We start from the raw sequence: 16312 nt of genomic DNA on the forward strand, positions 1-16312 counted from the left end.
ACCAAAATAAAGAATATATAAAAAAAAAAAGAAACACTGCTAACAAAGTCTCTGGAGTGCCGCCTGTTCTTCTGGTGGTGTATATATATATATATATATATATATATATATAAAATTAATCTGCCTGCCTCTATTAGCGGCTCTGACTGTATATACTTGATTAAGTCCTAATGGGCTCTCCCTAACTGACCTCCTCACAAAGATAAGCTATACCTCATAATTGCTTTTTCACTATTTCTGCTTTTCTGTACTCTTTGGTGATCTGAATTTGTTTTTAGTTGATATATTTGTAATGGAAACAATGTGCATTACTTTTAAATGTGTTTTAAATAAATTATTATTTTAAACATACCTATACTAGTGTGTCCTGTATGGTAATCTGCTTAGTTCCTACATTATATGACACCAGTGGTTGATGGTGCTCTTATCCAATATGTATATTAATATATCAAAATAACTAATTTGTATTTTTTCTGTGTATTTATCCTACAGCTGTCTTGCAAGTGTCGATATCCCTAAGTAAAGTTGAAATCAGCGTGGGACAATCCAAGTACTTTACATGCACAGGTATATATTTTCTATTTTCACTGGCTGGTTTTGGTTGTTACAGTACTTATCTACTGTATTCTACTGTGTCACTTCTTCAAATCTGAGCAGCAAATCCATAATAATAAGTATTATTGGTTATACAGCATACATAGTAAATCCCCAGTGCAACACAAATTTGGGGTCTGATTATGAGTGGCAACAAAGTGGCTATTTTGATGCTGCAGAAGCCATATTTATGCTAATATATGTTCCCGTAATAGTAATGTGAGGATCCATGCGGCTTCAAGTGAGAAACTGCTCGGCCACTGTTTTTCTGCTCACAGCCGCAAATGTCATCATTAGTGTCAGCACTTGCACCAGCCATGTTCTAAGTGCAAGAGATCCATCTGAAACAGGTTTCCCTTCTCCATACACACAGATCAGAAGAGCATGGATCTCAAGCTACACACCCATGACATGCCCATGACACACCAACACCTCGGAACAGTTTTCTGCAATCGTATGATCACTGCCCAGTTCCCAACCCGAAAATCCCATTTCATGCCAAATAAGAACCAACAAAAATTTGTCCAACTCATAATAACACAGAGATTTTCAAAATGCTTAGATCTCCCTTCTGTCCATGTGTTGAATGCTAAAACTTGCTGATTACGTCCTTGGAAAGAGATGAGTCTGACTCAGCCAGAATCAGCCTCTTAGTGTCCTTGTTGTCTTGACAATGTGACTTTCTCAAGTTCACAAAGAGATGATCATGGACGTTGTTCTTCCAGCCTGCATCTCCATGCCCTTATCAATGGAATTTTGAGATCTTTTGGAAACATGAATGTTGGTCAGGCACAGTCCAAATTAGATCTCTGCCAAAAAGTGCCAACTTGTTCCAATTAGTAGGAGAATACTCTGCACTACATTGATTTGACGATACTCAGCAGACTTGTGTCATCCTGCTGTGTCCTTCTATAATCAGTTATTGCAGGGCGGCTGGGGAGCTTAGGAGAGAAAGGGGGGGAAATCCAAAATAGTTGCTAGAACGTTGTCCCTGTCTATCCTAAGATTGTGCCACAGGAGATGAGTTTCTCATCTCCTGAGATAAATAGTCCTGCTTGTACTCTTATAAAATGTAATTTATTTACCATATGTTCTCAACTGGCTTTTGTGTCAAGTTCTAAATATTGCAATGTAAAATTTCCATGCAATTCCCATTTCCTGAAGAGCGATAGAATACATTTAAACTGAAATATCGTGTTTTTGGCTACAGATCACAAACACATGAAAATTAGGGTGTTTTATTATTCATAACAGAATTTTTACAATGAGCTGTGCATCGTTTTTGTCCCAATTTTTACAGTTTTCACGTAATCAAAGATAAAGATAATAACATCTACTTTTTTTTGTAATAGTTGTAGGAGAGCCGGAAACGATAGACTGGTATAATCCTCAAGGAGAGAAAATAATGTCTAATCAAAGAGTCGTGGTACAAAGGGAAAGCATCAGATCATGGCTTACCATTTATAACGCTAAAATCGATGATGCTGGCATTTACCGTTGTCAAGCTAGTGACTCAAAAGGACATACACAGGAGTCTACCGTTGTTCTGGAAATTTATCGTGAGTATTTTACAAATAAACCTACTGGGTGGGATGTAATGAAGTCCAAGTTAGGCGGCCGTGCGAGATTCCGGCTGAACTTGGATGTTTTTTTTAAAGGGGCAATCATGTACAAGGCAAAACCATGCCTTGTATATGATTGCACCTTTAAAAAAAATATGAGTTCGTCCGGCATCCTACACGGCCGCCTAAATCGGACTTTATTACATCCCGCCAACTGTTTTAAAACTTCTATGGTTTAAATTTGTATAAATTGGGAACATTTTATTGTCCCCTTAACCAATGAATAATGATTGTGCTCATACTTAATTATTGTGCCTACTCATATGTCCTGATTGGCTAGATAGCTTTCCCAGTTGTTTTTCAGGTAGTTTTGACCAAATCACCATTTGTAAACTGCCATTCGTCAGCAGCAGTTTGAGAATCATCCTCTGAACCACTAAACAGTACTGTAAATACAAAGCTTGGAAGGTGAAAGCCATGTTTGGTGCATAGAAACCACCACAAATAGAGACAGGGCCGTCTTAACAGCATGGTATGGGTTGTGTCCGGTGCTATTGGTTGCAGCTGTGATATCCTGTGGGCAGTAGGGGGTGTTCTATCTTCCGCTCAGCATGCATGACCTGGAACAGTAATTACTCCTTTACTTCACGGATGGGGTGGGGGGTAGTGAGATGGGGTGGGAGGGAGAATAATAAATTGTAAAAGGGAGGCATTGGGAGGAATGAAGGGGCCCAGTTACATGACTCTGTGATTGTGGGGGTGTTTAATATGCGGGGGAGTGGTGGATTGTGGAGTGGGCTTAATCTTCATCATTTTCCGGTGGAGGGCAGCTTGCTTGACCAAGGATATCTCTGGTTCCTGGGGTGGATTTCTTAGCTTTCCATGGGATGAGAAACTAGAGACTCACAATTTCCATGGTCTACAGTATCAGAGGTCAGGAGCAGGATCATTTCAACGACAATTTTAAAAAAAGGCATCCCTGGCATGTGGAGCTGGAGCAGGGACTGGTTGCTGTAAGGCTGATATCTCCAGTTCTGGGCATGGTAGAGACAAGTTGCCAGTGTCCACTGAAAGGACAGGAGTCCCATATTTTGGTAGATACCCTCAGAAAAATTCTAAGTCCAGAACCGGAATTAACAGACTTGGATGGGGACTGATGCTTTGAAATCAGCTATCTCCGGTTCCCCAGGATCAATTTTAAAATATTTGGAACCACTGGAAAGAGGGGACTCTCAGCTTTCAGTCCAGGCCACTTACTGTCTTGGAGCCCTTGGGCAACTGCCTATTAAGCCCAATGGAAAAGATGACCTCTCATAAGTACTGTATATATTTATAACACAGTAGTTTTCCACAACCTGCAGATGATTTTCATAGGTTCTCTATGCATCAGTCCATCCTAACTTGCACACATAAAGTAATTAAAATAAATTGGCAATCAAATGTTCCCAATCCTGAACTAAGTAGATATACACTTTGAAGATTCATATTGTGTTTGATTATTGGTTTGGGTATTTTCCTCTTAGATACATTTCCTTTGTACTGTAAGTGACAGAGAGGATGTCTCTTCTAACCGACTAGTTAAACTAATTACGTAGAGATTTGTCCTGTATCAAATGGTTACTTATGGCAGGGTGACAACTGAATGAAAAAACTGGCTAACCAAATACTTTGTCAGTTATGTCCAGTTAACATTTCTTAAAATTAAGACATGTCTCTTTTGGAAACAGCTAGCAATAAATGAATCAGCAGAGCATACATTTACCCAAAAAATATTCATAACAATCATGGATACAAAATGTAGGAGCCCAGTGCATTAATATTATTTCCTACAGTAATTTTCTAATCAGCCTATGTCTCCTGTTGTGAGAGGGGTGGTCTCTCACCTGATTTGTTCACATTCTGGTTGAATCAGCTCCCTCAAAGGGAGAAGAAAACAAGTCCCACACATTCTGCACAGCTGTAGCTGGAGAAACAGTTGTCCGGGTTTTCTAGCTCACCCAGAGACAGCAGGAAGTCAGGTGCAGGAGAGGGGTTTAAAAATCCCATTTACCCACAATGTATTGCACTGATGCCTGTTAGAGGCCAGTGAGCAGGGCTGAGTATATAGCGCCAGGGACTGTGGACATTGGCCATGCCAGAAGAGCATGGCACGTGTAGCGGCAAGCCACTGCAGCAGAATGAATTGCGAGCACGGGAAGTGCTGGGACCTTTTATATTCATTTGTTTCATTTTTCTGTATATACCTGTGTGCCCAGGCCCAAGCCTGTGTATGCTGTGCTACAGTCTCTGATGCCAGTAAAGACACTGTGGTCGTAACCAGAAAACCTGCCTGCGAGTCCACACTGTGGTCGTAACTGGAAAACCTGCCTGTGAGTCCTTATTTACAATACCCATGTTACTCTCCTAAGAGGGAAAATAGGTTTTTGAAGAACATACAGAGCTTTATAACATCTCCATGTAAAATGGTTATATTGGCACCTTCCCTGTTTTACATCCTTTCATTAGGACTCCTCCTGCTCTACATTCAATAATGTTTAATGTTCCTTAAATCCTCTTATGTGGGTGACAAATGCTGCCTGATACAAAACCTTACAAAAGGACATTCAGATTAGCAGCTCTCAATGACCTTACATGCACAAGAAACAATTCATACATACAGTTATAATTTGAGCAATAGTGGAATTATTATTAATGAAGCATATTTTCATCTTAACCATGTCCTGACCATCACACACCCACACAACAGAATGAATTGCATTTCAAAATGTTATTATGATTTCAAATTTGTATTTTTAATCAAGAATCAGGAAAGGCTTTGATTAAAGAAAAGTATCAGAAAAACATAGTCACACTACAAAGAGCCTCTTCTATCGCTTGCTAATACACAAGTGTATCTCATTATTCCCACGCATTAGAATGAATTGCACTTAATTATTTTATGATGATTTGATTAATTAAAGATTTGTAGTTTTTAATCAAGAAAGGATTTAATTAAATGACACTACAAGTATCAGTAATGCATGGTCACACTACCCTGAGTCTCTACTACCACTTGCTAACCTAGAAGTGTACCTCATGATTCCCTACATGACATTTTGAATTATTTTATTATGTTTAAATAACTTAAGAATTGGATTTTTCAATCATGAAAGGTTTGAATTACAGAAATCCACAGGATTCAGATAACCAGAGTATCACCTGCCTGAATCACTTCCTTGTATTAATACAAAAGTGTTCTTCCTGACACTTTCACATGGATGACATGGAGACAGTGGGGTAGCAGTGGCAGGCTGTGCAGAATGCACATTTTAAAAAGGAATCTCTACAACACAAGCTGGCAAAAACCAATAAGTTAAAAATATTGGAAGAATGGTTTTTGAGACAACACCATGGGGCATGTTCATCATGAAAAAATTGAGCAATGAGCATTTTTAGGTTTCAATTCTCATTGCATTCTCTCACATTTTTTTTCAGTATGCATTATGCCCCCATGAGAAAATTTCCAAAAAAGTGGTATTTTTAGGAAGACAGTTTTTCAGAAAGTGATAATTTTCCCCTCTGACCGCCCAACTCTCCTGCCGACACCGGATGCAGAAAGGGTCACTGCCACGGATACTCCGCCCCCCCACAAACTCCTCATTGTTGTGGCAGCGCACCTGCACAAAGGACACGGTAGGCACGGTCACCCCCACCCCCCGCATCATACAGTCACTGCAGCAGTGAAACCCCCAAAAGCTCACAACTGCTGGGGCAGCCCAGCTGCACATAGGACACGGCAGCCGTGGACACCCCCGACAGCTGATAGTTGTTGGGGCAGCCCAGCTGCATAATGGATCCCCACAGCTGCTGCCTCCCCCCTCCACCCGCATCATATTGACAAAGCTGCCTGGTTATAGTGTCACCTTGCAGCCTTGCGTTCCCCCAGGTGTCTCCTAATTGTTGCAGCTGCACCCCCCACCCACCTTTTGCTGCACGAGTTGCCATGTAAACAGTTTCTCAGTTTCTCATTTAAACTCTGAAAATAAAGCATCTTCAGAGTTTGATGAATGTCACAATTTCTACATCCCCTGGGGAGATGATGAATATGCCCCCACATGTTGTACTGTAGGTTAAGCAGAATATGCTCATTTTCACAAACCAAGCACTTCAACAACAAGGATTGTCACTTTTGTGGCTGAAATGCTTGGTTTCCTTTGGCACCCACAACAAGAAACATTTTGGTTGTCATTGCTTGTTTGACTGTAGAATAGATAAGGTTATTAAGTTACCATTTAGAAATTGGTTTTAGTTTTTTGCTCTCTGTGGTCATCTTCATCAGTGTTGGCATTTACTAAGTCCTCATCATCATACAGATGTGTCCTCATACATTTATTAATTAACAGTTGTTTACATAGCACACACATATCCTGTAACGCTTTGCAGAGAATTTTTGCCCATTCACACCAGACCCTGCCTCAGTGGAGCTTACAATCTACAGTATATTCCCTACCATACATACATGCACACATATACACAGTAGGGTTAATTTTTTGTTGGGAGCCAATTAACCTACCAGTATATTTTTGGATTATGGGAGAAAACCGGAGCACCCAGATGAAACCCATGCAAGTATGGAGAGAAAATACAAACTCCACACAGTTGTGGCCATGGTGAGAATCAAACCCACAACCTCAGTGCTGTGAGGCAGTAGTCCAAAACATTACACCATCCGTACTGCTCAATATGCCATGTAGCGGGAGATGACTGGCGTGAGTGAGCTGACATGTCCCATGCAACTCCATTAGCATTGGGTGTCTTTTTTTGCGTCAATATGTGAATAGGACGCACAAGCTTAATTTGCTTATTAAAATTATATGTGTCATGCCTTTATTCTCTGTACCAAAAAACAATATGGCAGTGTTCCGTGCGCAACAGCCGCTAGTAATGCTTAAACTCCTGTGAGGTTTCTTCCAACCCCTCACCACAAGTGCACAGAATATACGTAAAAATGGAGAATAAAACTTAACCAGCGCTTGTGTTTAGACGTCCAAAATCTGGCGTGTTCCTTATCTATTCGTCCTCATAGTAAATCATATGGAAGAAAAAAGATGTATATAGCATAACACCATTTATTATCACACAACAGTAAAAAAAAGTAAATAGCAGCACAAATCCTGGAGTATTAACAGGTGCAGTGGGTAATTACCAGATGTTCCAGAACTGTGGTTAAACAGTTCTAAATAGGCATAGAGATATAAGTGCAGGGATTCTGGATTTCCCGCAGTAGTCGTTCAGGTGATGTTATAACCGTATCTCCACTCCACTGCAAACCCGTGGTCACCTCCCTGGATCTCACCAACGCGTTTCCACCCCGGGCTGGGTTCTTTTTCAAGGTGCAAAATGTGCAATGTAGCTCTCTTTACAGATCCTGATATTTAACTAAACAGGGCACCAATCATAGTCCAACAGGTCCAGCTGGACCCTATACATCAATCACCTAAAGTTCCGTGGTCCTCTGCTGGACCTGTGCGTCACTTCCCCCGTTGCCCTGGTAACCCGTCCCTCGATATAATCCCTGCGTCCGGCCGCATCCCCGTTGCCATAGCGACCCGTTACTCCTGATCCGGAAATACGTCTTGCAGCGGTGTGCATCATCCCGCTCTCATACAACGGCCAAACAGCGTCCCGGTTGCCATGGTAATGAAAGTCTCTATACCCGTCAGTATAGTTTCATGCCGGACTTTGATTTGTCTACAAAATTAAGACATCTTCTTACAATATACACAAATTCGATGTATATTCAAGTCATACAGTACAGTTAACACTGCAGTGGAGTGGAGAAACGGTTATAACATCACCTGACCGACTACTGGGGGAAATCCGGAATCCCTGCAGTTATATCTCTATGCCTATTTAGAACTGTTTAACCACAGTTCTGGAACATCTGGTAATTACCCACTGCACCTGTTAATACTCCAGGATTTGTGCTGCTTTTTACTTTATTCTCTGTACGTCTGCAGCTGTATCTGCATATGAAATGGTATGTTACAGTGTTTTATAGGAGACATACCATTTCGTATGCAGATACAGCCACGGTCGCACATAGAATACAGGCAGTCATTGTAATCGGCATAAACTTCTTGTGCTTCCTATCTGCATCATTTTGTGAATAACATGCATTATAATGGAAAAAGTCGCACGTTAAGAAGCTCGGCGCTATTGAGTCACCCCACGGCATGGCATGACTAAAAGGACTGTTTAACGTGCAGGGAGGATAGATGTAAGTAGACACAACTGTAGTTTTCTTCCTCCTCATCGCTGATTTCAAGAAGGTCATCACACAAAATGAGTTCATGCACACTGGAATCTGATTATGATACCCCCCCAGTTACGTGATATGAGTTAAAAACTACACCCCACTATGGCCGACTTTCACTTTACAGGTGACTCTGATAACGGCCATCTCATAAGAGATAAGATCCCACTGGAATAAGGCCATTTTGAAAAAAAAAAGGAATACTACATTTTTAATTACTGTTTGAAGGGCGGATTAGGTCTGCCCAACTCCGATGCCCCCAGGTCTTAGAGTGAGACAAGGCGTGAATCGAGACAGGATAATAACAAGGGGACCTCTAACTAAAGCAAACAGAAAGCTAGGGGCTACTAACTACCCTAAAACTAAATATATGTGCGGCACGCCGCCAAAGGAAAAGAACAACAAAAGATACCACTGTCCACACCCCCACACGGCACCGATGTGTAGCGGGGAGGACAGTGAAAAGCGGAAACCTCCGCAAAAACCACCAATACAAAATTAACACAAGGACTAAGCGGCCTAGGCCGCAACAAGCGGTAGAAGCCGCTACTCACGAAACCGGGAGAGAACCCCAACAAGCGAGAACCCCCAGATGACTGCAACAGGTTCACTTGGACAGGAAGGATTCCCAGGACCGGCTTCAGAACTCCAGGACTGTTATGATTCCAGCACTCTGGTCTGGGGAGATCCTATAGCAAGGACCTGAGCACTGGAACGTAATGCTGGGAAAGGGAGCGGAAACGGGAATAGCCCCTGGCGCCCTAACTCCGTTGTCTCGCCCGTGCTGTCAGAAATCTCTTGCGAGACTATGGTTGCTTGAGCCCATGGCAGCCGCGTTTGAAGGGCGTATTACGTCTGCCCAACTCCAATGCCCCCTCAGGTCTTAATGGGAGACAAAGAGAAATCCGAGACAGGGTGATAACAAGGGGCCCTCTAACTAAACAACAAAGCCAGGGGCTACAAATTAACCTAAAACTAGAATATGTGCGGAGAACCGCCAGGAAAAAGGACAACCAAAATACCCACTTGTCCACTCTCCTACCCGGCACCGCCGAGTTCCGGAGAGGACTTGTGGAAGCGGAAACCTCCGCAAATGCTCCGAAACAGAATACAAAATGAAGCGGGCTAGGCCGCAGCACGCGGCAGAGCCGCAACTCACGAAAACCACACGAGATCCTCTGGCGACTATTGCGGGCTATTGAGGACCAGAAGACTCCTTGGGATGAGATGACAACTCCAAGATTCAGGAACTCTGAGGACAGGAATGACCGGACACAGCAGGACTGGAATAGACGCTCAGCAAACCTAAGCAGCATGCAGGAAGCTATTACCGGCGTCTGTGTGAAGCACTGAGAAGGTATTTAACAGGGAGTCCTCCAATCAGATGTTCAGAGCCTGATTAGCATAAATGCCGTGCAGCTGCCTTGCTGCACGACCAGAAGACAAGTGTATGTGTGGTAAACTTGATTGACCCTGCAACGGGGAGCGCGGTCCGCCCGTTGCTAGGGAGCCGGCGGCTCAGCGCGCACGGCGTCCCAGCGTTGCTAGGGACCCGGCGGCTAGCACGCTCGGCGTCCCTAGTTGCTAGGCGCCGGGCCGCGAGAACATCGCGGACCACGGCGCCTAACAAGGACTCAGGAGCACAGGGAGCAGAATCGACCAGATACAGGAACAGACGTTGCAAGGCAGGAACAGCATACAGGAAGCTATCACAGGCGAGGCTGCAGTGTGCTGGCTCCTATAAAAAGACCCTGCTGGCCAATGACAGGAGGGCCAGCAAGATCAGCCCCCAGACGATAATTACTAGTTGCCGTGCAGCTGCCCTGCTGCACGAGCAACTAATCAATCCTATCTGGCAACGGGGAACGCGGTCCGCCAATGGCGTCCCCATTGCTATGGACCCAGCAGCTGAGGATGCCCGGCGTCCTAGCGTTGCCAGGGACCCGGCGGCTACAGTACGCACGGCGTCCTGACGTTGCTAGGCGCCGGGCGGGCAGGGAGAGAGGTGCGGCGTCCGTGAGCGTCGCTCGGAAACAGAGCGAGCGGCGCCGCGGACTGCGGCACCTAACACCCATCCTACTATATACTGCGCACAACTAAAATGCAGCACAGGTATGGATGCATAGTATACTTGACGACACAGAGGTAGAGCAGTGGATTACTATACCGTACTGCTATACATATATATAGGTATCCGTTCACATGGTCGACCATGTTATGGTCGACAGTCATTAGGTCGACCACTAATGGTCGACATTGACATGGTCGACATGGACACATGGTCGACACATGAAAATGGTTGACACATAAAAGGTCGACACATGAAAAGGTCGCCATGAGTTTTTTAACTTTTTTTTCTTTTGGGGAACTTTTCCATACTTTACGATCCACATGGACTACGATTGGAACGGTAATCTGTGCCGAGCGAAGCGAAGGCACCATGCCCGAAGCATGGCACGCGAAGCGAGCCATGCGAGGGTACGCGGTGCACTAATTGGGGTTCCCAGTCACTTGACGACACAGAGATAGCGCAGTGGACTACTGTACCGTACTGCTATATATATACTGGTGGTCACAGCAACATTCTGCACTGTCCCCTCCTACTATATACTGCGCACAACTAAAATGCAGCACAGGTATGGATGCATAGTATACTTGACGACACAGAGGTAGAGCAGTGGACTACTGTACCGTACTGCTATATATATATACTGGTGGTCACAGCAACATTCTGCACTGTCCCCTCCTACTATATACTGCGCACAACTAAAATGCAGCACAGGTATGGATGCATAGTATACTTGACGACACAGAGGTAGAGCAGTGGACTACTGTACCGTACTGCTATATATATACTGGTGGTCACAGCAACATTCTGCACTCTACCCTCCTACTATATACTGCGCACAACTAAAATGCAGCACAGGTATGGATGCATAGTATACTTGACGACACAAAGGTAGAGCAGTGGACTACTGTACCGTACTGCTATATATATACTGGTGGTCACAGCAACATTCTGCACTGTCCCCTCCTACTATATACTGTGCACAACTAAAATGCAGCACAGGTATGGATGCATAGTATACTTGACGACACAGAGGTAGAGCAGTGGACTACTGTACCGTACTGCTATATATATACTGGTGGTCACAGCAACATTCTGCACTGTCCCCTCCTACTATATACTGTGCACAACTAAAATGCAGCACAGGTATGGATGCATAGTATACTTGACGACACAGAGATAGCGCAGTGGACTACTGTACCGTACTGCTATATATATACTGGTGGTCACAGCAACATTCTGCACTGTCCCCTCCTACTATATACTGCGCACAACTAAAATGCAGCACAGGTATGGATGCATAGTATACTTGATGACACAGAGGTAGAGCAGTGGACTACTGTACCGTACTGCTATATATATACTGGTGGTCACAGCAACATTCTGCACTGTCCTCCTACTATATACTACAATACAGCACAGATATGGAGCATTTTTCAGGCAGAGAACGTAGATATTTTCAGCACACTGAGCACAGATATTTGCAGCACACTGAGCACAGATATTTGCAGCACACTGAACACAGAAACTGAGAGAACGCAGCCACGTCCTCTCGCTATCATCTCCAAAGCACGAGTGAAAATGGCGGTGACGTGCGGCTCCTTATATAGAATACGAATCTCGCGAGAATCCAACAGCGGGATGATGACGTTCAGGCGCGCTCGGGTTAACCAAGCAATGCGGGAAGATTCGAGTCTGCCTCGGAACCGTGTAAAATGGGTGAAGTTCGGGGGTGTTCGGATCCCGAGCAACCAAACCCGCTCACCACTAATTGTAGTCATCATTTAGTGTCATTATTAATAAATAGAAAATCTTTTGCTTAAAATGTGTCAGCCATTTTGTCTGTGTCCACCACAAAGGAAACTTCAGCTTCCTTCTGCACCTTTACGGTGTATATAATGTTACACATTCATTTTGGAATTTGCAGCTATGGTATTGCTCGAACAATTTTTTATGAAAACCAGTTTCTCAATATCTTTTCATAGCAGCTTTCAATGTCAATTACTCTCAGAGTTTTCGGCAGTGCTAAACACTGTTGCAGAGTTTACGTACTTGGCAGCATCATGTACTTCATAGCTAGTTTACATAGGTTGGCAATGTCTGAGCTCACTTTATATGAGGAGCTCAAAGTTTCCTTATATTTCCTCCCAGACTGTCTGAGATTCTTATTTGTGTATTAAGGCCATTCCATGAAAATTAGTAAAAATGTCACATACAGGACACTTTAAAAAAAATTATGGTACCCCAGAACCAGGGAGTACCACTAGACCTAAAGTGCCCTGGCATGGGTAAGAATATGTGAAACGGGGAGTTCTGCCTCTCAGAGTAAATGGGGCATAGGCAGAGCCACCTGCCTGTGTGGTCAGCAGGAGGAGGACCCGGCACGTGCTGACACAGAGACTGTTGCTGGATAGATGGGCTGAGAAACGACAGTTGAACTGTAGCCCTGGGTGGAGTGAGGAGAGACACCATGGTGTGGGACCTGCAGCAGAGCGACAGGGAGAGGTAGCTGAACCCCAGCTGGCCCAGGAATCTGAGCGGCAGGGTGGCTGATTGATCTGGCACTGCAGTCCCAAAGCTGGAGGCTGGTGTTGTAGGGAGAGGGCAGATCCTTCTCCCTGGATTGGCTGGCTGAGAAGCAGCCTAAGAGGCAGGCGTTACATACAGTCACTGGGCTGCTGAAGGATGGAGGCATCTACTCCTCTGGGACACTCCCCAACTGCCACACAGGGGCAGCAACAGCGACATGACAGGTGTGTAATCACCCTACAGTGCAGCACACACACACACACTAGGATAAATGTCAGTCTGAGCTACTTTTTACTACTGACTAACATTGTGCAAGTTACAGCTTGAGTCCTTATATATAGAGATCAGCTACTGGCTGGATCCCATCAGTTAGTTACCTTGCATCCCAGTGTTCTGAGCGATACAGGAAAGACTAGACACATTCCCAATCTTCTTTCTAAGTAATAACTCTGGTAGTATTCAACAAAATAACGCAACCCACCTCTTTTAATCTCAAAGTGAAATTGTGAGGCTACCAGAGCTTCAGTAAAGAGGTACAGATCTTCACCAGGATGACTAAAGCTCATACTGTATCTATCTTTTTGCCTTAAGTGATTCAGGGGGACATGTACTAAGAAGTAATAAGAGCGGAGAAGTGAGCCAGTGGAGAGATTGCCCCATCAACCAATCAGAAGCTCTGTATAATGTTATAGTATGCAAATTATAGATGTTACTTCAGTGCTGATTGGTTGTCATGGGCCACTTCTCCACTGGCTCACTTCTCTATTCTTATCACTGCTTAGTAAATGTCTCCCTCAGGCCCAAATGTATAAAGCCTTAACAAGAGATAAATCTGAGACGCATAAGGAGAGATAAATGACCAGCCAATCAGCTTCCTAACTGCCATGTCACAGGCTGTATTTAAAAAATGTCAGTTAGGAAACTGATTGGCCGTCCATTTATTACTCTTTATTATTATTTATTTATTAACAGTTTCTTATATAGCGCAGCAAATTCCGTTGCGCTTTACAATTTGAAATAACAATAACAAACTGGGTGATAACAGTCATAGAGGTAGGAAGGCCCTGCTCGCAAGCTTACAATCTATAGGGAAATAGGCATATGTACACAAGGAAAGGTGCTATCTTTTGCATAGAATGAGAAGACATGTGAGGATATTTGTGGACTGTACAGAGTGGATGTAATTTAATAGGAAGGTTAATGAAAGTTATGTGGGTGGTTCAGGAATTTGATACGCTTGCCTAAAGAGGTGAGTTTTGAGGGAACGCTTGAAGGTTTGGAGACTAGAGGAGAGTCTTATTGTGCGTGGTAGGGCATTCCACAGAGTGGGTGCAGCCCGATGAAAGTCCTGCAGTCGTGAGTGGGAGCGAGTAATGAGTGTGGATGAGAGACGCAGGTCTTGTGAAGAGCGAAGAGGTCGGGTTGGGAGATATTTTGTGATAAGCGAAGTGATGTACGTTGGTGTAGTTTGGTTAATGGCCTTTTGTGTGAGTAAAAGTGTTTTATATTGAATGCGGTAGAGTACAGGTAACCAAAGGAGGGACTGACAGAGTGGATCTGCAGACGATGAACGTCTAGCGAGGAAGATAAGCCTCGCTGCTGCATTCAGAATGGATTGTAGTGGTGAGAGTCTCGTTTTGGGAAGACCAGTTAGGAGACTATTGCAATAATCAATACGGGAGATAATGAGAGCGTGGATTAGAGTTTTAGCAGTGTCTTGTGTAAGGTATGGTCGTATTTTGGATATGTTTTTTAGATGCATGTAACATGATCTTGAGACAGATTGAATGTGGGGAACAAAGGACAGATCAGAGTCAAGGATGACACCTAGGCAGCGAGCTTGTGGGGTAGGGTAGATAGTCGAGTTTTCAACAGTGATAGAGATATCAGGTTGGTACCTACTATTGGCCGTTGGAAATATAATTAACTCTGTCTTTGAAATATTAAGTTTGAGGTGGCGAGATGTCATCCAGGATGAGATGGCAGAAAGGCATTCAGTGACACGGTCCAGTACAGATAGGGACAAGTCAGGGGAGGATAGGTAGATTTGAGTATCATCTGCGTACATATGATACTGAAACCAAAAGAGCTGATTAGTTTACCAAGAGATGAAGTATAGATAGAGAAAAGCAGAGGACCCAAGACTGAGCCTTGCGGTACTCCAACTGAAAGAGGTAGCGAAGAGGAGGTAGATTCAGAGAAGCGAACACTGAAGGAGCGATTAGATAGGTACGATAGGAACCAAGAAAGGGCTGTGTCTTTAAGACCTAGGGATTGTAGTGTCTGTATGAGAAGAGAGTGGTCTACAGTGTCAAATGCAGCAGATAGATCTAGAAGAATAAGTAGTGAGTAGTGGCCTTTAGACTTCGTAGTGATCAAATCATTAACCACTTTAGTCAGTGCTGTCTCTGTGGAATGTTGGGAACGGAAGCCTGACTGAAGTGGGTCCAACAAAGTGTTTGAGTTAAGAAAGTGTGTGAGTCGAGTGTAGGCAAGTCTCTCAAGTAGCTTAGAGAGACAAGGGAGCTGAGAGATAGGGCGGTAGTTTGAGAGAGCATTAGGGTCAGAATTTTGTTTCTTTAAAATGGGAGTAATCACTGCATGCTTGAAGAGTGAAGGAAAAATACCAGTAGAGAGAGAGAGATTACAGATGTTAGTTAAGGTAGGGATTAGCACCAGAGACAGAGCTTTACTTATTTGTGAGGGTAAAGGATCAAGAGGAGAGGTAGTAGAAAAGCAGGATGAGAAGAGTGATGATACTTCATCTTCATTTGTGGGATCAAATGAAGAAAGAGTGCCAGAGGGTTCAGGTAAAGAACGGAGCAGGTCACTAGCTGCCGAAGAGCATACCATTTCATCTCGGATCTTATCAATCTTATCCTTGAAGTAGGAAGCAAGATCCTGTGCCTTGATAGTGGCTGGTGGGGTAGGTGCGGGAGGATTCAGAAGTGATTTAAATGTATTAAAGAGTCGTTTGGGGTTAGAGGCTTGAGCAGAGATAAGAGTTTGGAAATATGTTTGTTTGGCAGTGTCCAGGGCATTTTTATAAGAATGGTAGACAGTCTTATATGTGAGGAAGTCACTTGAAATACGAGATTTACGCCACTGACGTTCAAGTTTTCGTGTGAGTTTTTGTAGTTGTCTTGTTAATTTGGAGTGCCATGGTTGACATCTAGGCCTACGTGGAGTGTGATGGGTAGCTGGAGCCACTTCATCAAGGGCTAGTTCTAGAGTCTCATTAAGGAGTGATACAGCCATCTCAGG

At 43.8% G+C, this 16312-nt stretch overlaps 1 protein-coding gene across 4 annotated transcripts in view; it reads left to right on the top strand.

Annotated features, from left to right (window-relative positions):
- The window catches only part of NCAM2 (neural cell adhesion molecule 2), a 483276-nt gene that overhangs the window by 166809 nt on the left and 300155 nt on the right, over nucleotides 1-16312 (top strand). For 3 of the 4 annotated variants that reach the window (XM_063956367.1, XM_063956366.1, XM_063956368.1), the window contains exons 2-3: nucleotides 493-567; nucleotides 1947-2153. In XM_063956367.1, coding sequence (XP_063812437.1) covers nucleotides 493-567; nucleotides 1947-2153 — 282 coding nt within the window. Of the gene's footprint in view, nucleotides 1-492; nucleotides 568-1946; nucleotides 2154-12968; nucleotides 13273-16312 lie in introns of those variants that run through there. The other variant, XM_063956369.1, reaches the window with a different exon arrangement.

The sequence above is a fragment of the Pseudophryne corroboree genome, chromosome 2 (assembly GCF_028390025.1).
Source record: "Pseudophryne corroboree isolate aPseCor3 chromosome 2, aPseCor3.hap2, whole genome shotgun sequence".
Taxonomy (NCBI): Eukaryota; Metazoa; Chordata; class Amphibia; order Anura; family Myobatrachidae; genus Pseudophryne; species Pseudophryne corroboree.